This window comes from Thermobia domestica, chromosome 14 (genome assembly GCF_964235325.1).
Source record: "Thermobia domestica chromosome 14, izTheDome1.hap1.1, whole genome shotgun sequence".
In the NCBI taxonomy this organism is placed as follows: Eukaryota; Metazoa; Arthropoda; class Insecta; order Zygentoma; family Lepismatidae; genus Thermobia; species Thermobia domestica.
The window spans coordinates 109,550,183-109,575,338 of NC_137467.1; the positions used below are offsets into that span (position 1 = coordinate 109,550,183).

Below are 25,156 nucleotides of genomic sequence, written 5' to 3' on the forward strand. Positions count from 1 at the left end.
CGAAGAAGAAGACGAAAAGGCATGTTTCATCGTGTTTCTATAACTGATAGCTGTCCTAGAGTACACTTCCTTATTCTAGCATAGCAACATACCAGGTTAGGCCGGTTTAGGGCCTCCTGATAACGGTTTTAGGGCCAAAATATTCCAACTGGGATTAACCCCTGGACCTCTACTTTAGTTTTAATCGAAGCAATAAAGTAAATGAAAAACAAGTAAGGAATAGTTTTCTAATTAGGTAAATATTCAAAAGAATCTGAACCATGTTTAACCGTACGGAAATAAATCTCCTTAGAACAAGTATGCAGAAGAAGGAAGAAAAAGTAATAGTTTTCATACAGTGGGAAATGACCGAGCATTTTGGAGTCTATATTTTTGACATTGGCTTTCGTTGATAAAAAAGGCTTGAAATTATCCATTCTTGCTGAAAGTATTCCTCTTTTTTTGGTGAATCCTTAGTGAGTATGGAACGTCGTATATCGAAGTATTTATAGCTACATTTGTTTGGCTCACAATACGTTCAACAATTTGATTCTTGAATTGATTCCACGCTTTTAATTCTAAGAAGTAGTAAAAAACATCCTTCTTGCTCGGTATTCGTTTCTCTAGAAATATCTTTATATTATCCCATGTGTTATCTCTTGTGTTTTGATAGACTAACATACGAGGAATCAAAAGACATTCAACATTGGTTGCTGCTACGATGTGTCGCTCTTCTAGATTTTCACCTGAAAATATAAATAATCAAAATTAACATAAGAAATATTGTCGTACTATTCGTATCATATCATATTGTAATCGCACTATCCTGTTCTGGAATACAATCATGTCTACGTACGAATGTGGAACACGATCATGTTCATGCTTATTCATGATCGTATCTTACAAAAGGATACAATCATAAGTAAGATCGTATCCTTCTGTGGGACACGATCTTACTCATCCCCGACAGTAGCAATAAGTGCTAGTATCCCGATTAAGAGTATCGATAGGTAGATGTTTGTTATGTTTAGTTTGAAAATGACTTATACATAAATGTTAATATTGAAGGGGAATAACAGTCTTCATTTGCTGTTCAAGTGGGTGAATGACAAAACAAATCAACATTTTGGTCTGAAAGTTAGTATATTACTAAATTCTACTCTCGCGTTGGAAAAAGAAGAGAGAGAGAAAGATTAATTTCTTGGCAAAATACGATAAATTTCTAGACACTAGAAATTGAGTAGAAGGAAAGAATGAGCTAAGGTCATTTTATCAATTTGCGCATTATTTCGGTGTCCATTCTTTCATTGCATATTATACTTTCCGATAGTAGTAGATCTGTCACTGTTTCATCGATATAAATTCAATTTTCGCCTCTGCAAATTCTTCTATGTAACTCACAACAGCATCAATAACTCATTTTCAGTACAAATGTATTTAACCCGTTCTTTCCGTGTGCTCTTCATCAGAATAACTCATGTATGTTTGTTTTCGTTGTGTCTTGTTTTTTTTTAATTGAGTGTCTATTCAGTGTTGTCACTGCACCCCACATCACTTCGGAAGTTCAATACTGGTTCACGAAACTGATACAAGCAGCACTGAGTTAGAGTCTTGCCTGACGTTAGCAAAGTATACTCAGAAGGGATGAGGAGCTCAGGGATTGCTTTAAACTTCCGTGATGAAGTATATAAATCTCGTCTTCTTGCCACTAGTTTAGGTGTTCTTGGTTTCATGTCTGCTGTCGCTGGACCAGGTTCAAGATGGCTGTCTTATAGATGGGGTTGTGAAGATGATGAAATGTCCCTTAAGGTGGGTCTAAGTTGAGCCTCTTGGCGCAATAATGGATAAAAACTGTTCTGCGAGAGGAACTTCAAAAAGTTCCACGAAATTGAAAGCAAGCCGACACTGAAATACGAGTCAATACATGATTTGCAATAGACTGGCATCGAGACAGCTTTGCCGAAGAGATTTATTTGGCGTCATTGGCCGTGGTATCAATAGCCTGATGTTTAATTGTGTACTTGAATAAAAACGTTGTTCTAAGCTTTTTTGTCTGTCTAGAATCGATGGATGGAATTTTGAAACGAATCCCTCTCTCTCTCTCTGCTTGAAGGTGAGCGGATTCAGGAAGATTTACTTCAATGTTAAATTATTACAGTATAAATCAACTGTACTGTGTGTATCTATTCCAAGAAAACAAATGCACGATCTGTCAAAAAGAGTGCTTGCAGTGGGTCTGATTTAATTCTCAATAAAGAAAAATTAGAAAGAGAATTAAAACCAAAAGTAGTAAGTTTGATTTGTTTTAGTTCTAATTAAATAACTTTCTTCATGCCGCTTGATGATTTCCTATCAAGGAATTATTTCATTTTTTTATTCCTATACAGAAGTGTTCAAATTATTAGACTCAACATCCAGTTTCTGAATATATTACTGTTCTTACAATATTACGTGCGAAAATATGTTCCAACTTAGTCCTTTGTAACTCTGTCCTAAACCAAATGCGTACGTGGCATTCAAATATAATTACTATAAAGTGTGTATATCCAAATTGGAAACAAAGAATGAAATGGAATACTTACAAGAAAATTATCTCTCACACAAAGATTAATATTAGTTATGAAATCCCTTATTCTTTATTAAGTCTTTTATCCTTTGTGGCATCCTGTGTACGATTTTAGCACATTTTGTCTTCAATTCAGCATGGTGATAACACAAGTTGTTGATGTCCTTGATCAAATGAAGCTTTGTTCTAATATGCTTCTCGTCTAGATTTCTTTCTGAAGCTCCAAACGTTTTCAATCGAGTTCATATCAGGATTAGTGCCTGGCCACGGAAGAGCCCTAATTTCGTTGTCCTCGAAGAATTTTGTCACAACTTTGGCCCGGAGGCATGGGACTTCGTCATGCATAAAGATGACTTGTGCGTCATCAAACCAGAGTGCAGTCTGGGAAAGCAGTTCTTCTTGAAGAACTTGCAGGTATTGGTCGTGCTTGATTGTTCTCTCCTATATACACTCTTCCAGGCCCGAAGATAAAAATAACACCCCAGACCATGACTAAATTAGGATGCTTCACGGTTTATTAAAGACACTCTTCTCTGAATTCCTCGTTGGTCAATCTCGCACATATTGTGAACATTCATCAGACACAAAGATACATGATTCATCACAGAAACACACTATTCTCCAATCATCAGCAGCCCAATATTGTAGGCTTCGTGCCCATTGGAGGCGGAGTAGACTCCAATTTTTGGTGTCTTTCTTGACCGTGTGCTTTAATTCCCTCAGTACAAAGAATTCTTCGAACACTTTCAGGACAAATATCTGCGCCATACTCAGCCGTTTTTACAGCTAAGTCTATTAGCAGTTGCTCTTCTCTTTCCCAGAGCCAATCTTTTAAGTTTCCTTATATCTCTTAGCGATAGCTTTAGTTTTTGCCCACGCTTCCCGACCCTATTTTGGCTCCATTCCAACTCTAATAGCATTGAATTGTCGTGTACAGAGGGCCACAGAAATTCTTGAGGTACAAAGCTAGTGAGTTAAGCAACCCAACAAACGCCCGCTACAAGATTAATTATTCCTATTAGAATAGCTAGAACAGTAGCATGAGTTGCCCCATCTCTTAAAAGAACAAATCGTAAAGTGTATTTTTGTGCAGGAGTGAGGAGAAACGCTGGCTGACGAAATGACAAAAGGGAGTCCTTGCATACTTGCACTCCAGTACACAGCACAATACAAGAAAAAAAACTATACGGACACCAAATGCGCCGATGAGAAGATAAGAATCGGGGAACTCAAATAATCTTATAATTAACTCAAATGAGGGATTATATAAATAAGTTAGCTTACTTCAAATGACTATACATATATGCGTATCAATGAATATACGGATACATTATGCGGTATATGTATTAGTTTATTTTTTAAGAATAATCACAAAGTTTTGCTCTGAGTTTTAAAACTATTAACAGTAGTCATACGCGCAAATCAATTAAATAAGGATTGATCATTCAGCGGAAGAACCCAGCCCCTAATTAACATTTTGGGGGTGTAACAGGGTCTGAGCTCCTAGGTTCCGGCGCCACTGATTGATACGTAGTATTATTTTGAAAGAAGAACTTTTCTGTTTTCATTATTCATTAAATAATTTTTGAAAATGCTAAATATCGTAATGCAGTAAATTATTAGTAAATATTAAAAATGCAAAATTCGACAACACTTAAACGAGTTGGAGAACTTACTCCTACTAAGCGCATTTCTCCTTAGGTTGCAAATATAACTGAGCGTTAGTGATTTGTTAAATATTTTTGCAAATTTACACATTGAGACACAAAATAAAAAAGAAAGATATAGTGTCAATAAACAACAATATAATATTGCACTAAATTAACGGATAATATCAAATGTAGAACCATTAACAGAATTAATTCTGTAACTTGTTTTTTCCATTCACTTTCCTTCGTTCAATTTTAGGATTACATCATCACTGAATTTCTCCACTGGAGATTATCTCTCATTTAGTAGCATCTAGGTGGAGCTCAGCCTTGTAAATGAAACATTTTAAAAAGGGTAAACGACGAAGGCTGGAATCGAACCCGAGCCTAAAGATTATAAAACTACTACTTCAACCACTCATATAAAGCGTTACTCATTACGCCTTGCCTTAATAAGGAGCCTTCTCTGTTCGTTCAAAACAGTCGCTTGTTAATAGTCAGATTGATTGGCATAGCACAGCACTATGTAATTGTCTCGGAGGCATTATATCACTGTATTCACTAAATTGTCAACATTACAGAAGTTTTAAAAACAAAATACAAATCTCCTTAATTTTGAATCAAACACGGCGCGTGTATTATACTCGTAAACAAACTAAAAACAAATCAATTGCTCCGTAGTAATCGTGGTTAAAAAGGTAAGGCGCTCGAATTAGTAATCTGAAGGTAGTCTAATCAAGTCGGATCCACGAACGACTAATAGACCCTACATCTTTTTTTTACTTTACAATTTTTGATGGCGATCGATCGGCGATGGCACACGTTTTATTTTCTTCTGATATTTGAATACTCGGATGTTTCAATACTTGATCTATCAAATCTTCAGGAATAATAATAATAATAATAATAATAATAATAATAATAATAATAATAGTAAACTAATAATAATAATTATTATTATCTCATAAAAGAATAAAATTTAGGAGCCTATTATCACTCTGGGCATAACATTACAACCAGAAATGTAACATTTGGCAAGAATATTGCGGTTTTGTTTAGTGCTACTCACGAGAAGAGGACATTCTCATCTCGTATCTGAAACAAAACAAACAAAATTGAGACGACAGTTACCATTTTACATTTAAGACGGAAGAAGGGTAACTCAAATTACCGTCTCGCTTTGCAGATAGAAATCAAGACGAGAAGAAAAATATCGTAAACATTTCTCTTTTTATCTCGACTCTCGAAATAGTCTATGTACATTTTTAAAGTAGAAATTACTTTGTATACTGAATCTTATACGCTATTTTGTTTCTTTGTATTACGGAGCTCATTGAATTTATTATGGTCTGTGTAAGTATTTTTGTATCAAAGATTTTATAATTACTTCTGCATATCATAAAAGTTAATGAACTCCGCCGGGACTCCATGCTTACTGAGGTATTGAAATATTTTCCCGCAATATACCCATATGTTCACCAGTATTACGCTCAACCCAGTAACCTATTCTTAGGCCAAGACACTATTTCATCCCAGAGAGGAGTACAACAAGGTGATCCCTTGGGCCCAGCACTTTTTGCCATAACAATACATTCTTTAGTACATTCGATTAATACTGAACTGAACATCTGGTATTTGGATGATGGGACTATTGCTGACACACCTGAGGCAGTCCTTTCAACGTTGACACATATAAATGAGAAAGCGTCAGCTCTTGGCTTACATTTGAATTTCTCAAAATGCGAAGTAGTTTTTCTTGGATCAGATGAAGTCACATCCGACCAATTATTTAGAAGATTTGGAGAAGTTGCCCAGGAATACGTCTCCTAAGCAAACAGGATGCTTGTCTTCTGGGTTCTGCTCTCACAAAGAAAGCATTTACAACTGTGCTATCAACCAAAATATCCAAATTAGAATATTTTCTGTCTCGTCTTGACTCGATTTCAGCACGCGGAGCTTTTTTCCTTCGACGTGCTTCATTGTCAATCCCTCGCCTAAACTACTTTCTACGGTGCTTTCCATCTTGGAATGAGACTCCACTGCTGAAGAAATATAATCATATCCTCAAAATGGGTCTGGAGTCAATTTTCAACTGCTCCTTGAGTGACGAATCTTGGATGCAAGCATCCTTACCTGTTGGATTAGGAGGCCTTGGTATTCGACGAACCGTTGATATAGCGATTCCTACCTTTTTAGCGTCCTACCAGGGATCCCTTCGTTTAATCGAGGCTCTCCTTCCTCAAGGCTACCACCTGGACCCAGATGGGATAGTTGAAGAAGGCTCTACCAAATGGATAAATATAACAGATACGGACCTTTAAGAAATCAGCAAAAGAGGTTCTCAAGCATCTTGGTACACACCAATAGCAGTACATTTCCATAAACTTCTTTTACAATCCGTTGCTGTTCCAGAGGATAAAGCTAGACTTCTTGCTGCGTCATCTCCCCATGCTGGTGCATGGTTAAATGCGTTACCTTCTCCCCAATTAGGTCTTCACATGTCTAATGAAACCTTTCGAATCGCAGTAGCCCTAAGACTAGGTTCAGCTGTTTGTGAGCCACATCGCTGTCCAGCTTGCGGGGATCAAGTTGCCCAACGCAGCCTGCATGGCCTCTCATGCATGAAGAGCATAGGCAGAAACACCAGACATTCATCTGTTAATGACATCATTTCGCGAGCCCTCACGAAGGCAGGAATTCCTTCGATTCGTGAACCGTCAGGCTGTTGTCGTTCCGATGGTAAACGACCTGATGGCATGACATTAATACCTTGGATGAGATGCAAATCTCTAGTATGGGATTTTACATGTTCAGACACATTCGCCCATTCAAGCCTGCCATTGACCGTTGTGAATGCTGGAGAAGTTGCTAGACGTAGAGAGGCAGAAAAGGAAAGGAAATACAATAATCTCCTCGATAAATTTATATTTGCTCCAATAGCTATCGAGACCAGTGGAGTATGGGGTTCTAGAAGCCTTGATTTTATCAGAGAGGTAGGTAGACGCATATCTATTGTTTCTGGAGATGTTCGTTCAGCATCCTTCTTATTCCAACGTATATCCATAACGGTCCAACGTGGCAACGTTTCGTCAGTTCTTGGTACGTTGCCGCCTGGAAGGGAACTGGAGGAGGTGTTTCTTCTCTAGTACAAGAGAAACAAGCGAACAATAGAATAATAAAAATAATATATCAACGTTCAGAGAAATTTTACATATATATTATATTGTTATCCATTGTTTCTAAATACCACAATTATATTATTTGATGTTTTCACATTGATCTGATTGTTACATTCATATAAACATTATATTAAAAAAAAACAACAATTAAAATTATAGAAATAAATATGCTAACTAACGGCCAAAAAAGTTCGTTTATTATATGCCTTACTGTTCAGTAATATTAAGTTATTTCTATTACAGTTATTTTCCTCAAAAGTTACAGTAGAATAATTTTTACATGAAGCTTCAGTAAAACGCTTTGCTTTAAAATTTTGGTAGTTGCAGAGGTGTCCTGGAGGTCCAGATACCCTCCCGAAATCTCGACTTATATGTAAGTTTTGCCTAATTCTAGAGCAACTGTAAAAATTTTAATACCATTATTGTTATTATTACTATTATTATTATTATTATTATTATTATTATTATTATTATTATTATTATTATTATTATTATTATTATTATTATTATTATTATTATTATTATTATTATTATTATTATTATTATTATTATTATTGAGACCAGTGGAGCATGGGGTTCTAGAAGCCTTGATTTTATCAGAGAGGTAGGCAGACGCATATCTATCGTTTCTGGAGATGTTCGTTCAGCATCCTTCTTATTCCAACGTATATCCATTGCGGTCCAACGTGGCAACGTTTCGTCAGTTCTTGGTACGTTGCCACCTGGAAAGGAACTGGAGGAGGTGTTTCTTCTCTAGTGCAACAGAAACAAGCGAACAATAGAATAATAAAAATAATATATCAACTGTTCAGAAAAATTTTACATGTGTATTATATTGTTATCCATTGTTTCTAAACACAATTAATATATTTTGTTCATCTGTTTAGATAATTTTATAGAGATGACAAGAACTGTGTCAGGGAAAATTTGAAATTTACTTGTAAGGAATTTTATGCATTTATTGAGAGTGGAAGTGGAGTAATTTCCTGTAGTTCAAGTATAAGTTTAAAGAGTAAATTTCATTTTGTAAACCCAAAATTGACACGTAAAGATTAGTACTTTGTTCATATGTTTCGATAATTTTAAAGAAGTAGTAGTTACTGGTAAATACAACAAAATGATCAATTATTATTATTATTATTATTATTACTGAAAATTTAAGACTTCAATATTACGTCTTATTGTAATGTAAATAAGCGTACATTATAGGAAATAGATAGGAAAAGAAAAAGAAAGGATAAGAGATAGTGATAAAGAAAAGATAAGAGCGATTAGTGTCCGAATGGAAACGGGAATTGAGAAAGAAGGTATCAGCTCCTGGACAATATAATATCGAAAATTCAGATGCGTAAACAGAAATTAGGTAGAATTTGGCTCCACCACCGTACATAGTAACACGCTTTCTTTGGCTAAATGAATTTGGATTATTTATGTATTATGTTGATATTTTAACAAAACGTACATACCAATATAAGACAAAATAGTTCCTATTTACAAATTTTGGTTGAATTGATATGTGGAACGTGTTTGAAATGGCGAACGAAAATATTATTATTTCTAGCAGTAGAAGTCATAGTGAAAGACGTTCGGAATAATTGCTCGGAAACAATATCGTTTGAAACACATTTATGACTCATATTAGGCACTAAGCATGAACCTTAGGGGTTGTATTCATGAATTGTTTGCTAAACGCGCTACGTTTTCGACCACAGTACGAATCAAGGTTGTAGACTAAGATGTGAAGTCAGTTTGCTAGTATTTCCCTTGTGAAGAAAGCAGTCTCCACTCTAACTTGAAAGACGGAAACAAATAAGCATAAGCTTCAGCAATTATTATAGTAAAGCACATGGTTTCAGTTTCTGAATTAGTTTTGAATCTTTTTGTCATCCAATACCGATCATTTTCAATTATTTTTAAAAACAAACCCACTACCAATTTTCCACACATAGAAAGTGCCGCCCCCACTCACAAAGAAGGATTTTTAAAAAACGCTATGCGTCGTTGTGTTCATTTTCAATAGAGAGTTAAAAACTGAATTTCAGCTCCGTAAGTTTAACGCCTTGTGAGATACCGGTACTCATTTTTTTCGCAAAAATTCGGATCCCCACTACCCTTCTTCAGATATTATTATAATGAAAGTGATATAATAAGATCTCAGTTTGGATTAGGGCCTAACTATATACCAAGAGCCATTTCATTTGACTTTGCAATTTGGCGGTGATAGTCAGACACACGTAGTTACATCCATTCTTTATATATTAATTTATACATATTATAGCGATTCAAAAATGTATTGTTTAAAGTTGTTAGTTGCTCCAAAAACTCACAGGATGTGTGTATTGAAAGCCAAGTAGTAGTATAATCCTATTGCTATTATTGCAATTACAAATATCAATGTCCAAAAATGCCTAAAGTTCTTTTTTCACTTACAAGGAGAATGCAGACTTTGGTAAGAGAACTTCGGGTACATTTCTTGCAAGTTGGTATTGCAAATTTTATGAATTAATATTGCAAACTGGGAGAGCGCAATGGCTAAGAGTAAGGGAGAAAAACCGTCTTCAAATTTTCTACTCGCTGCATATGTTATACGACGCACACATTTACTAACACGTAAGTGTCGGCGTGGCAATGTGAGGAAAATCTTTGACTCATGAGTAATTTGTTCAGGGTTCAATTCCTGTTCGAGTCATAAATCTTTTGTTTGTTTGCTTCAACCAATAAAGTAGCCATTTGTAACTATAAGTAAAATATTAATTCATTAAATGTTTATTATGAATAAGACAATATAAACTTTCAAATCACTTGTAAAATCTTTCAATGTTGATGTTAACTACTGTAGGAACACTCTTTAATCTATTTCGTAAATATTATTGTTACCGCAGTCGTTGTGTAAAAATGTTCTTGACGCTTCGTGTCTGCATCTGTAGACAATGTGCGAATTAAAAGGATAATTAGGAGGAAATCTCCTTTGGTTATAGCCACATCCAGTATTAGCAAAGGTGATTTCCCTCTCAACTCCTTTGTAATTCGCAAACTGTCAAGAGATGTAGATACAACGCGTCAAGAACATTTATTACACAACGACTGTCGTAACCGGTAGCGTATTTAACCCTTTCGCTTCGTAAGTCGACGAAAAGAAAATTTCCCTAACCTGCGAATGTCGACTATATAGTCGACGTTTTAATTTCTTTTGTCCGTATCTTGGGCTTGTTGATAGTAGTCGTCAAAGGTTTACCATGCGATTTCTTCCGTTCTGTTGTTCATCGAAAACAAGAGAACGCAAAAAAAGTCGAAAGGAATACCTTTGGCGACTATTCTCGACAAGCTCAAGATAGGACAAAAAATGTTTAAAACATTGACTATAGTCGACATTCACAGGTTAGGGAAATTTTCTTTCCGTCGACAAAAGTCGACATACGCAGTGAAAGGGTTAAGGGAGGCGCTTCCGGGCTTAAGCTTGCCCCCGAAATTTTATTTACTATATTAAAGTAAATGAAATATCTTGGAGAATTTTTACATTTTCAGGACTAAAGTTGGCAAAGCCCTTCGAAATAAAATCGTAAATACACCACTGGTGGTAGCCATAATGTAACTCGTGATATCAGTATATTTACGGAATAGATTAAATTTTGTTTGTCAGTTACCATGGAACATTTAAAGAATTTACAAGTGATTTGAAAATTTCTATTGCTTTATTCATTATAAACATACGGTGAATTAATATTTTACTTATAGTTACAAATGCCTACTTTATTGGTTGGAGCAAAAGAAAGATGCATGACTCGAACAGGAATCGAACCCGGGACACTTAGTCATAAGTTACAGATTTTACTCACTCTGCTACACCTTCACTTGCTAAATTCGCGCGTCGTACGATATATGCGCAAGTAGAAAACTTAAAGACGGATTTTCTCCGTTATTTTTGGCCATTGCGCTCTCTCAGTTTGTAATATTTACTTTTTAAATGTGCACTACCACCTCGCAAAAAATGGTTCTGAAGTTCACTTACAAAACTCTGTCTGCTCCTTGTTAGAGATACTCATCCCAGGTAAGTAAGCAAAAAAATAAAAAAAGGAAGGGTAATGGAGGCCTTGAAAATGAAACGTAGATAAATTCACCAGTGTTCAGAAGCATATTTTAAAATCACGCTCGACCCTACTCATAGAAACTAAATACACCGTTCTGATTAGTTGAACTTACCTGTTTCTCGCCACCTTCCATTGATATGGGAAAAATGAACTACCTACTGCTGTCCGTCGTCGTGGCCGAGAGTGCTAGCACAACTGGTTAGTAATTATAATTACTTTTGGCGTTTGTTCAGTCGCCTCAGAGAAAGTATTTTAATCTTATATTTTTTTTATTGTTTCCATAACATGATTTCCGTTAGAATATGATAATTAATACTCAAAAACTGATTTGCTTACGTTACGCGTGCAGTTTTGCTACACGAATCCCTAGTATAGGTAGTAATAGTAGTAGTAGCAGTAACAACCAGTGAAAACCCCGCAAGGCCTGTTTTCTTCCATCTTGACTGCGTTGATATTAATTTAACCTGAGTTGCTTCTTCAATTTTCTTCTTCTTTAATTCCAACAAAGTGACAATTTTCTTCTATTGCTATAATACATAATACATACATAAGAAGGTTTGGACAATCGCAAGCTTCAACCAATCAGAAACGTGTATTTAGTTCCTATGGCAAGAGTCGAGGGTGAAATAAAAATATACTGTTCGGAAGATATTGTCTACAATGTAGTAAGTAGAGTGGGTCGGTGGATCGCAGTGTGTCATGGTGGGTCGCAGTGGGTCATGGTAGATGGTATTCGCAGTAGGCCATAAGCTGTTGACCCTCGACCCACTGATCCACTCAAAAAACTCGATCCACCGACCCACTACAACTCTGATCTGATGGTGGGGTACTTGGTTCGTTCCCAAGGCAAGTAAGCTCGTAGTAGACAACACCGTGGGTTTTCTCGGACACTACAATTTTCTCGCATTTTCTCCTTCCAGTAATTTGCTCATCATAATTCACTTGCTTTAATCATCGTCTCCGTTAACCTAACAGGCATAACCGTGTAACATTAAACGCAAAGATCACGAAGTATCAAAAGTGCGAATAACAGTACGTCAGAAGTGCCTAAAAGACATGAATTGCGACGAAATTTGTGCAGGGACAATACGCAAAAATTAAACGAATAAGTGTTTTTTTTTAATTTTCTGTGGAAAAGTGGTTTTAGTTGACAAATGCCCCCATCCAAAATTTTGAAATTTGACGCCTAAAAATCAAAACGCGGTACGAAGCGAACGAAATTGTGCAGAGATATTTAGACCCGAAATGAGGGAATGTGTGTTTCATATTTTCCTGAAAAAAAATTTGGATGAGCGCGGATTCCTGAAGGCCTTTGATCATGAAATATCAAAATTGCTAATTACAGTATATCAGAAGTGCCTAAAGGTCATGAAGAGTTGCAACGAAAACTTTGTGTGGGGACGATAAGCAAAAAGGAAACGAATACTTTTTTTTTCATTTTCTGCTGAAGATCTGTTTTCGAGTGCAAAAGCCCCTACCCAAAATTGTGAAAGGTGACGCCCTAAACGCAAGAAGTAGTGGACTGAAGTGTATGTAATTATGCACAGATATTGTATACATAATATGAGGCAATGTTTGTTTCGTATTTTCCTAAGAAAAACCTTCCAAACCTTTGATTACGAATTATCTAAAGTGCTAATAAGTATACGTCAGACGTGCCTAAAGAAATGGAGGACTGCAACGAAACTTTTGTTGGGACAATACGCAAAAAAATAAGCAAAAATAAGCAAGGTTGTGCGGAGAAACTGTGTTAGGGCCAATGCCTCTTCCACAAAAAGTAAATATTATCGTAGAAGTACGTGAAGGTGTGGATCGAAGCGATTGAAATTGTGTGTAGATATTGTATATGTAAAATAAGGCAATTCGTTTTTCCCAATTGTCCCCATGTAATCTATTTCGTAAATATATTGATATCACGAGTTATATTATAGTTACCACAGGCGTTGTGTCACGAATATTCTTGACGCTTCGTCCTTACATCTGTTGACGGTGTGAAAATTACAAGGGGGATGAGAAGGAAATCCTTTTTAGTAATACTGTATGTTAGTATAACCACAGGAGATTACCGCTTATTCCCCTTCTATTATGCGGAGAAAATCTGTCTCCAATATGGGGGGAGGACGGGTAAGACCGTTCTCAATTTTTTCAAAGCGGTGTTCAAAATATTTATGATGTTGAAAAACAATACTGTTGAGGATCAGGGGAGCAGAGTTTTCTTCAACATTGTGAGGCTGGCAGATTTGAGGTTTATTCTGGGGGATATCAATTTCATCTCACTTTCCCTTGTGGCAATCGGACACAATTCATCACATTTCTAACCAAAAACACATTTCAAATCGGATTATTGGGGGTACAATCCTTCAGTTCCAAGATTGGAGGGGACATGTCTCCCCACCCTCCCGTGCCATTGTGCCAGTGCTTGTAATTCACACACTGTCAACTGACGTAGACACCTAGCACAAGAACATTTTTTACACAACTACTGTGGAAGCCATAATATAACTCGTGATATCAAGATATTTACGAAATAGATTCTATTTTGTTTCCAGTTACTATGAAATATTGAAAGATTTTACAACTGACTTGATTATTTCTATTGTTTTAATTCATTACAAACACATGGTGAATTGACATTTTACTTGCACCTACAAGTGGTGTACTTTATTGGTTGAAGCAAAAAAAAAGTTGACACCAGCGGGAATCGAACCCGTCACCTTTGGAACGTGAGTCACAAATCCTTCTAACAATGACACGCCGTCACTTAATAAATTTGCGCAACGTACTACATATGCGACGAGACGAAAACTTTAAGACGCTTCTCTATGTTATATTAGGATATTGCGCTTTCCCAGTTTGTAATATGAACATTTGAAATGTTCACAATCATCTTGCAAAAAATGGTCCCGATGTTAGTTTAAGAAAGTCTGCTTTCTCCTTGTAAGTGAAAAAAGAATTTCAGGCATTTTTGGATATTGATATTTGTAATTGCAATAATAGCAAGATACGGAGATACTTTCGGTGAATCAGAAAAGAAAGTGGTCTGAGACACTATGGGCCTTATTCAGAGTCGTTTTGAAGCGTGATTAGTGTCATACTAAAGGGTTTGACCAACATATGTTTAGTGCAGTAGTCAGACATTTAATACGTCAAAACGACTCCGTACTCAGTACTCACTGCTAATATTAAGTCAAAACGACTCTGCATTAGGCAGTATATGTCTATTTTTGGTTTTTGATTTAAATTTGAGTCTCCCAACTATACTATTTTATCATGACATAAATCAGTGTGTTTCGTCGTTATCGTAAACGTGTGCAATGTGCTTCATAAGCAAGTGTTTTCTTGACTCTTACTTAACAGAGAAGTCTCAGAGTAGTGGTGAGAGCATTCGTTTCGTAATTCACGGGACACGCGTTCTATTCTCGCTGCGGTAAGTTGTTTCTAAGAACTAGAATATTCATGCTTCTTATGTGTAATCAAATAAAAAATACTCAATTTCTTTCGGTCTTACAAGTTAGAGTGGAGACTGCTTTCTTCAGAGAGGAAATACTACCAAATGTCTGTCAACAACCTTGATTCGTACTGTGGTGGAAAACGTAACGTGTTTAGGAAACAATTCATGAATACGACCCCTAAGGATCATTTAGGGCCTAGTATGAGTCATAAATGGGTCTGAAACGATATTGTTTCCGCGCAATTATTCCGAACGTCTTTCACTATTATTTCTACGGCTAGAAATAATAATATTTTCGATCGCCATTTCCAAAACGATCCATATATCCGTTCAACCAAAATTTGAAAATAGCCACTATTCTTTGTTATATTGGTATTTATATTTTCTTAAAATATCAATATATAACGTACATAATCCAAATACTCTTAGCTAAAGAAAGCGTGTTACTATGTATCGTTGTGAAGACAAATTCAGCTTAATTTCTGTTTAGGTATCCGATTTCTCGATATTAATATTGTCCAGAAGCTGACACCTTCTTTCTCCCCTCTCGTTACCTTTCGGACACTAATCGCTCTTATCCTTTCTCTATCACTATGTCTTACCCTTTCTTTTTCTTTTCCTATCAACTGCAGTGCGCTTAATTACATTGCAATAGGACGTAATGTTGAGGTCTTAAATTGTCAGTAATAATAATAATAATAATAATAATAATAATAATAATAATAATAATAATAATAATAATAATAATAATAATAATAATAATAATAATAATAATAATAGTAATAATAAGAATAATGGTATTAAAATTTTTACTGTTGCCTAAAATTAGACAAAAGTTACATTTAAGTACGGATTTCGGGAGGGTGTCTGCACCTAGAGGACACACGTCTGCAAGTACCAAAATTTTAAAGCAAAGCGTTCAACTGAAGTTTGATGAAGACAGTATTATTATTATTATTATTATTATTATTATTATTATTATTATTATTATTATTATTATTATTATTATTATTATTATTATTATTAGTTATATTATAATTATTGTTAATATTACTATTATTCCTGAAGATTTGATAGTTCAAGTATTGAAACCTCCGAGTATGTAAATATCAGAAGAAAGTGAAACGTATGTCATCGCCGATTAATCGTACCAAAAATTCTAAAGTTAAAAAAATGTACTGGTCGTATGTGGATCCGAATCGATTCGACTACCTTCAGATTACTGGTCGGGCTTCTTGACCACTTAACCACGATTACTACGCAACAATTGATTTGTTTTTTGTATTTTTACGTGTATAAAAACGGGACGCTTTTGATTCAAAATAAAGGAGTTTTGAATTTTGTTTTTTAAAAATCTATAATGTTGACAATTTAGTGAATACAGTGATATAATGCTCTCCGAGTTAATTGTGTTCATCGTTCTATATTTGATATTATCCTCTATTTTCGTGCATTTTTAAGTTGTTCTTTATTGACACTATATTCTCCCCTTTTCTCTTTGTGTCTCAATATGTAAAATTTCACAAATATTATAAAAATCATGAACCCTAAGTTCTATTTGGAAGTTAACGGGAAATAGGCCTAGTTTAATACCGATAAGTTCTCCAACTCGTTTGAGTGTTATCGAATTTTGCATTTTTAACATTTACTAATAAATTACCAATAGTTAGCGTTTTCAAAAGTTATTTAACGACTCTGGAAGTGGTATTACGTATGATTCAGTAGGGCCAAAACCTAGAAGCTCACGCCGAAATTTTCATTGGGTATTGGGTTCTTCCCCCCAAATGATCCATCCATACTTTAAATTGATTTGCTTGTAGGAGAATTGATAATAGTGTCTAAACTCAGCGCAAATCTTCGAGTTAGTTAAAAAATAACCTACCATATGTACCGCATAATATACCCGTATATTATTTGATACGCGGATATGTATAGTCATTTGAACTAAGTAAACTTGTTTATATAATCCTCATTTGAGTTAATTATAAGATTAACTAAGTCCCCCGACTGTTATCTTCTCAATAGCGCCCCTGGTATTCGTATAATTTTTCAAGTGCCTGTGTATAGTTCTACGTGTGTGTCATACAAACAAGAAGTACTGTGAATACAAGTATCCAAACACTCCCCTTTTTCATTTCGTCAGCCAGCGTTTCGCTCCACTTCTGCACGAAAACACTCTTCACGATTTGTACTTTAAACTGTTCGGGGCAACTTCACGCTGCTGTGCTAGCTACTACCAAGGGTGATTAATCTTGGAGCAGGCGTTAATTATGTTGCCTATGTCACGGATTTTGCATCTGAAGAATTTCTGTGGCCCGTTGTACATCTTATTTCCACCAGAAGTATTTGTTAACTTTCATTTTACGCTGAGAAAATTTTGCTCTTCCCATTATGCTTCAATTACAGCAGTTTTATAGACGAAACATGGTCATGATCATTTTAAATTGGCACATTCGAACTGTTGAACGCTTTGAATGTCGTTAACTTCTTACGACAGCAACCACAACACTTCAGACTGTAATTTGTTGATAAGAACCACAATAGCTATCTACAACTGAAACACCACTTCCAGAATTTCCTCCGTCACTAACACCATCTGCTGTTTAACGGTGATATCACCACTTCAACTGTACAGTAAACAAATGAAGGATCCTATATTTGTGGTTTAACCATTAAATTGAATGTTCTAGAGCTCTAAAATTAGGACTCCTTCACCAATTATGCATTTTTTGAGCATGCGTCTAATAGTTTGAACATGTCTGTATTTTGTTTATCAATTAATACACGTTTGAAATGAACTATTTCTCAGAATTCGTTTATTTTACTGCGATGACACTTTTTATTCATTTGAAAACATGTAAACTACACTTGTAAATGTGAACCGAGACTCAGAAAAACAGCGTTGATGAAATGAATGAGAATGGTGGAATGATTGAAAGAAATCAGTAGAACTCCAAGAAAACTACTACACACGGTGCTTGTTTACGAGAGAAGTCATTTGGCGGGAGGTGAGATTGAATGATTGGCTATATACACCATAGGTTAATACTCTTCCACTGATAGAACTGAATAATTATCTTCATTTTTGTTTCCTTCAACTTTCGTATTGCTTAAATATGTTCTGAATATGTTGTCGAATGAGAAAAATATGAAATAAGGGAATTTTAAAGAGATATATGTACAGCTTAGTTTATAGCCTAGCCACCAAATGCATAATTTTCCAAGAGTAAGTAAGGGAAACTGCATAGTGAAAAGTCATTTTCATCAATATATAGGATTGCTTTAAGGTTAAATTTTTATTACCGTGTTAGGTATGGCGCTCGGTAGAGGAAAAATGAGCTTTAATACATGAGATCAGTGTGTTTCATTTTCTTAAAATGTTCATATTTAAGCAATCTTAAAAGTAAAGTATAACAGTTTTAATAATAAAAGTCATTTTATAAAAGTCATGTTTACAGCACTAAATTTTCAACATATACATATCAGGTAGTTGACGTTTCATGCACAGATATTGAAGAATCAGATTAATTTCGTTCTTATTGTTCATATATTCAATTCTCCTATCTTCTATTCTTGAGTAAGGTATCTCCTAAAAAATTAAAGTCATTAACTTCCTTAATCTATAATATTAAGGAAACTAACATTAACATTCTGCAGCAATACAGTATTAAAAGCATAATATTAACGAAGTGAACTATTAACAAAACTCTTAAAATGTTACAGCACAAGGTAGTTATAAAATTCATATCTCGGATATTATATTTTCATTAGTTAACAATATCTCAGTATTCAGTGGAATGTATCTTTTTTTCTCCTTGTACCGAAGGGAAATACAATAAAGTAAAATGATGCATCTGAATATTAATCTACAGGAATTGAGGAAATACTCATGTGAAGGTGACTAGCTGTGGGTTTTGAACGTGGAATCCCCATAATATAGTTAAAAACGATTACTTGTCACCTAAATCGTTGTTTTTTTTTTTTTACAGTATGTCAAGTAGCTTCAGAATATCGTTGAAAATTTCCAACGATGGTAACATATTGTGTACATTCGAAGGTAAATATGCCTGTATTTCAGATAAAATGTTAAGTGCTGCAAGAACAGTTGCATCGTAAATCACAAACACCTGCTAATGAAAGAAGGAAACAAATAGAGGATCAGAAAAGTATCAGAAGTCGAATATAGGATCTCTAATATAGTATTGAAACGTCCGAGTATGTAAAAAACAGAAGAATATGAAACGTCTTTCATCGCCGATTAATCGCCACCAAAAATTCTAAGGTAAAAAAAATGTACTGGTCGTTCGTGAAACCGATTCAATTCGACTACCTTCAGATTACTGGTCGGGAGCCTTGACCACTTAACCACGATTACTACGCAACAATTGATTTGTTTCTTCTTTGTTTACGTGTATAATACACGGGCGCTTTTGATTCAAAATAAAGGAGTTTTGAATTTTTGTTTTTTAAGAAAACTGTAATGTTGATAATTTATTTAATATAATGATATAATGCCCTCAGTGTCAATTACATATTCCCGGTTTTTGCCAGTCAATCTGTCTATTAACAAAGTACAGTTTTGAGCGAACAGAAAAGGCCCTGTATTTACGCGAACAAGAATAAGGGCATTCAGTGTGCTCCATTCGATGCGCCCTCTGGGACAGCGGGGTTCAATGGTAGATTGTTAAGCTCTGGTTCGTATGGTTCAGGGTCGATCCCAGGCGATGTGGGCTTTGTAGTAAATAAACACTCTGTGCGTGAGTTTAATCAGGACCCTCCTGTTTACTGTCACTTTCTTCCTTTCACCACTTCATTCACCTTTATTTAGGGATACGCACGAGTCGAGACATGTCTCGAATGTCGACTCGACTCGACTCGAATTTGAGTCAAGATTCGAGTCGAGACACACTTTGTAAAATTCGAGACGAGTCGAGACTCGAGTCAAGTCGAGCCAGCTGGTAGAAATCTCGACTCGACTCGAATGTCTCGAATATCTTTGTATAATTTTTAATATTATTTTGAAGAAAGTACTTATTCAGAAGCACTCGGCACTAGAATTTCGGAAACTGCAGGACTTGTCAGGTGTTCGAGGAGTGTTGTGGTGATTGTCTTCAACAAGTGGCGTAACCAAGGGGAAAAAACGTCGAAATGTCGAGGGGTTGGGCGCCCCCCACCTCATTACAGATGTCGGACGTCGTAGGCTGGTCAGACTGGTAAAACAGAACAGGCAGCAAACAACGTCGGAACTAAGATCAGAGTTTAATGCTGGGCAAAGTTCAAGTGTTTCTGAACTAGTGGTCAAGTTTTCGGAAATTTTCAACCTGTTTTTTTTTTAAAAAAACTTTTTTTTTATTTTCCGGAAAAATTGAAAAAAATAAATATGTTTGCATTAGGTTAATTTTACTAGTAATGATATCTCTTCTTTTTCAAACACGCGAAAAATGTAAGTTCAAAAATTTTAATATTGGGAATATTATAAAAAATAGCACTCGAAAACAAAATTATTCTAAATATTATATATATATATATATATATATATATATATATATATATATATATATATTAAAATACAGGATTTACGCGTATATGTTTCGTGGCATTGGATCTGGGACAGTACGTGTGACCCCATCACGTCCTCAGTGGGGTAGGTAGCTTCGGCTGCCGTACCTACCGGGGGGGTGAGCCCTTGGGTATACCCCGAAATGGGCAACTATGCCGTGCCCTTGGGTCCGGGAGATAAGGATGCGTGGTACCTCAACACGCTAAAAAGAGTGGGTAGCTGGTGTGCCCTGGGTGGGCGGATCCGGCGCCCTAACGAAGGAAGAGTGTGGGTGTCCCTTCTAATGGTGGCTTACACGTACCATTGGGATTCGGACAGGTAGCCTCGCTACAACGTGTACGTGGTACCTAAACATATAAAAGATAGGTAGCCCCGTATTATTTGCGCGGGCCTAGCAGGGGAGACACGGCTCCCAAATGACAATGTCTGCCTTGAGCAAACGGTCTACATCAGTCATTGGCTCTGGTAATGTACAGTGTACCTCTACCGTAATTAGAGGAAGTCCCGTATTGTTCGGACGACCCTACCGAGAGGGGAGTGTTGGACTCCTGCCTGCAGGGGGCCAAACGGAGGTGGGGGAGGGGCCAATCCCAGGAATCTGGGTAACGGTTCTGATCCTGCCAAAGGGAGGGAACCCTGTGGGATATGGGCCGGCACCAGAGTCAAATGGTGTCTCAACACGTACCATTGGGTCCGGGATGAGATACGGGAGTATCTCGACGTGTGCGTGGTACCTCTACACGACTAGGCGGTTGCCAGTTGAACGATAGAGGTAGGCAGGGCCGGGATTGAACAAGCCCCGTCGGGCATCGCATGGGGCCCCGGAATTGGGTTGGATTCTGCCGGGCTGTGGTCATACCGTGGGATTCGGTATCTTGTGGGAGCCAATCCCAGGAATCTGGGTAACGGTAAACACGGGCGGGAGGTGAGCTTGCCTTATAACGCTCGGGCGCCATGCCTGCAGAGCATGGTAGGACTGACTCGCTAGCAGTCTGCCTCAACCAGTAGGTTACTGGTAGGCACTCAGGACTTTGGTCTGGCCGCGCAGTGGGCGTATCCCACTCCCTCAGAGAATGGGGGTTACATCGTTTCGGCGAGTCAGAATTAGGGGACAAATTCTGACGGTGCACTACGTGCACGAGGATCAATAGCGTATATTGAGGAACTACGGGCGGGGGGTGCGATACATTTAAGCGGTGCCCGTCCATTAAATTGACCGAACGGTCGCGGACATGCTCCCCATGCATGGAACTAAGCGTGGCATAGTAGACCACTAGCTCCTAATGCGTCTTTTAGTTGTTATATTAATATCCACTGGATTAAGGTGAAAGTATAAAATGGATTTGATGATTGCCAAATTGACGTCACCTTGGTAAGTCATTATTTTTTAATATTTATTAATATTAAATTAGATTATAGCATAGCGTCGTCTTCAGGAGCAAAGCTCTACAAGACGTGAACGTACAGCTTAACGTCGGATTTGAAACACATGAGCTCCTACCATGAATCAAACCTCGTTCGAGAAAGGCGCATACGCTAACCACATACAGTAGCAATGAGGAGCTCAACCTTTAGTAATATGTATATTAAGTTGTAAAATTATATTCGTTTAATTTTCACAAATATAATTTTCACAATGTAAAGCATTCGCTGGGCACGTTATCTTGTTTAGAAACAAAACGCCTATCTCTTATATTTCCGTCTCGGGGTTGGACTGCGGGATGATAGAAATCCAAAAAAGATGATTTTATTATATTTTGTACAGTAGATGTGCTCCTTCATAATCTCCGTGTTTGATAAGAATGAACCTCCTTGGCTCACAAAAATGTACACGTAATATAATAAACCATGCACATTAAATGCCAGACTAATATAGCAAACATTGAAGATGCTCCCCAAGAAAATTATCTTCGGCCGCTGTGGAAGAGGCAAATGGTGGCCATAATAATTATAGATGTTTCTGAGTCATTATTTCTAATAAAAGACGTGATTTTGGACTGTTTTCGTAATAGTTGTTAAAATAGCTACCGACGCCCATGTTTTGGGGTGAGGGAAAAAAAATAAGATAAAAAATTCGAGTGTTTGTCAATGTCAGTCTTTTTGGCATAGAAATTATGAAAATAATGAAATAATGACTGTATTTTTTTCTTTTTTTAAAAAAAGGTAAAACGAAAAAAGAAAAGAATGTAACTAAGTATGAATTGTGAGTTAAAAGCTATTGGTTTTGTGTTAGCTACTTCGTTAGCTTTACTGCAGGAAAAAAAGGTGTATTGCTTTGGTGTGTGCTGGTATGACGTCAGCTATCAATCGTGTGACAAGGCGAACCTTCACGGTTGCTTCGCTGTGTGGAGAGAGGCAGTTGTGTTTGAGTTCTTTAACCAAGGTTGTCTTTCGCTATCCAGGAAAAGTCTTCCTTTGACAAGGTTGAGTGGTTCATTCAACAAGACAGATTGGGAGTTTGAAAGGAACAATTTTTACCTAGAAGTTGACTTTATTACAAAAAATAATCTTTGATAAGGAATAGTTGTTGCTTCGTCTTGACTTCCGTAACGAATTCAGTTTAACAATAGTTGACTTTTAATTCGATGGGATAATTTTCCAGAGTTTGAGTGAAAAGAAAAGGACAATAGCATGCTGTTAAAACGGCATTTTAATCGTGCTTCAAATTAAGGATTCTGGAATTTGTAATCTTTTATGGATTATATCACCGTTGAGTTTAATTGCTTGAAGTTGAATGCAGGACTTTCGCTATTCTGTGAATGGTGCTGGTTATTGAGTATTCAGCTGAATGGACAGGGCTAAGAGTTCGACAGTCGATTTCCCTTTTGTGTCAAAGCATTTCTGAATGTGTGGAAGTAGTAGCAATAGAGAGCTTGACAATTTACCAAGGGCCAGGAAGCAGTAAGAACGGTAAGTGAACGTAGATAGTACCTTTAGACCCCTCTTATCTGTGTCAATTAACTGTTTTTTTGTGGGTTGTGAAATTTGGTTCAAATTGGTCGATTCGTTCAGATTAGTTTACCATTTCTAAATGGCGAGATTTCTGCTTAGATTAAGAATTATATTGCGTTGCAATAAATTCTTCAATTACTGATGGGTCTTAACTGGTCCAGAGTTTCTTTTTAGTAGAGGTTTTGTAATAATTAAAAAGAGTAATACCGATTAATTATATCTTGAACCCATTTTGAATAAGCAATCAGTGCTTTTGAATGGGAAACCGATTGATAGCTGACTCAAAGGGGAAATAAATAAATATATTAGTTAACTGAGAACTGACAGTTCAGTAACAATTTTCTTGAATCTTGTAAGAGTAGAACAATTACGTTTGCAATAATTAATTTAAAAGTAAGTTATTGGAAGGCAATTTGGTAATTTGTGGAATTAATATTTGTGTAAGAATTCCTACAAGAATCAGCAGTTTGGTTGAAGTCAATACTAAATTCCTATGTAAAATTTCCAAAAAAAAAAAAAAAAAAAGAGAGAGAGAAAAAGAATTTGTAGTTTAGAACTATAGATCAATTGTTAAATGGAGACTTTATTTAGAAATTATTCTCTTTAAACTTGAATGTTATTTAAATTGTTGAAAATCCTTGTTGTTGAATATTAAAATCGTTTGAATAGCTGTTCCTTTAATGCTAAAAATTTTAATAAATTGTTAAATCGATTTAACCTGATTTTAACTAAGTTGAGCCATTTTCAAGTATTCTAGTATAACTAAATATCAGAAGGTTTGAAGAAAAATTATCACAAATCTATTTCAGGTATTTAAAGTAGTGACCATATTTTATGGTAAGTGGTGTTGCTCGTTATATATATTTTTTTAGCCTTGTGAAGCAACCCTCCGTATTCGATTTGCTTTTGGAGGCATGTTACGATTATAGATTCTTTGGCTATTTCCATTTTGCAATCGGAACAGGAGTGAATGCGTTACAAAATAGGAACTCAAACACTACTACACCACAAAATTCACTACTTTAGCTTTTGTCTCCATTAAAAAAAAAAGTCTCCATTTTGATGTTCGGAAATAAATTTCTAGGACTTTGTTGCTGTAAATTATCTCCTAAAAATCGTTGTGATTCAATTTAATGGTATTTAGTGTGCGAATGCTTTCAAATCTAAACGGTTTGCTGTGACTCGTGATGGTTCTGTTTCCGTGTTAGTTATTTGTTGTAGTGTAGTGGTAGTGTTAGATTTAGTAATTAGAAATTTTGTAATTTTTTGGATTTATTTGTTAATGTATTGAAAAGTGTTTATTATAGTTATTGCTTTAATTGAAAGCTTTCATTACACTGCATTAAATAAAAATCTGATAAATTTAAAAATGACTGAGCGAGAAGATATTGTCAGAATTCATATTGAAGATGTTTGCATTAGGTTAATTTTACTAGTAATGATATCTCTTCTTTTTCAAACACGCGAAAAATGTAAGTTCAAAAATTTTAATATTGGGAATATTATAAAAAATAGCACTCGAAAACAAAATTATTCTAAATATTATATATATATATATATATATATATATATATATATATATATATATATATATATATATATATATATATATATATATATATTAAAATACAGGATTTACGCGTATATGTTTCGTGGCATTGGATCTGGGACAGTACGTGTGACCCCATCACGTCCTCAGTGGGGTAGGTAGCTTCGGCTGCCGTACCTACCG

General features: G+C 35.9%; 1 protein-coding gene across 1 annotated transcript in view; it reads right to left on the reverse strand.

The window, feature by feature from the left end:
* Positions 1–220: 220 nt before the first annotated feature.
* LOC145670282 (cGMP-dependent protein kinase 2-like) overlaps positions 221–25,156 on the reverse strand; it is a 508,984-nt gene continuing 484,048 nt past the window's right edge. The window contains exon 7 of the mRNA XM_081738722.1: positions 221–725. Within this exon, the coding sequence (XP_081594848.1) occupies positions 409–725 (317 nt within the window). The 3' untranslated portion in view covers positions 221–408. The remainder of the gene's footprint in view (positions 726–25,156) is intronic.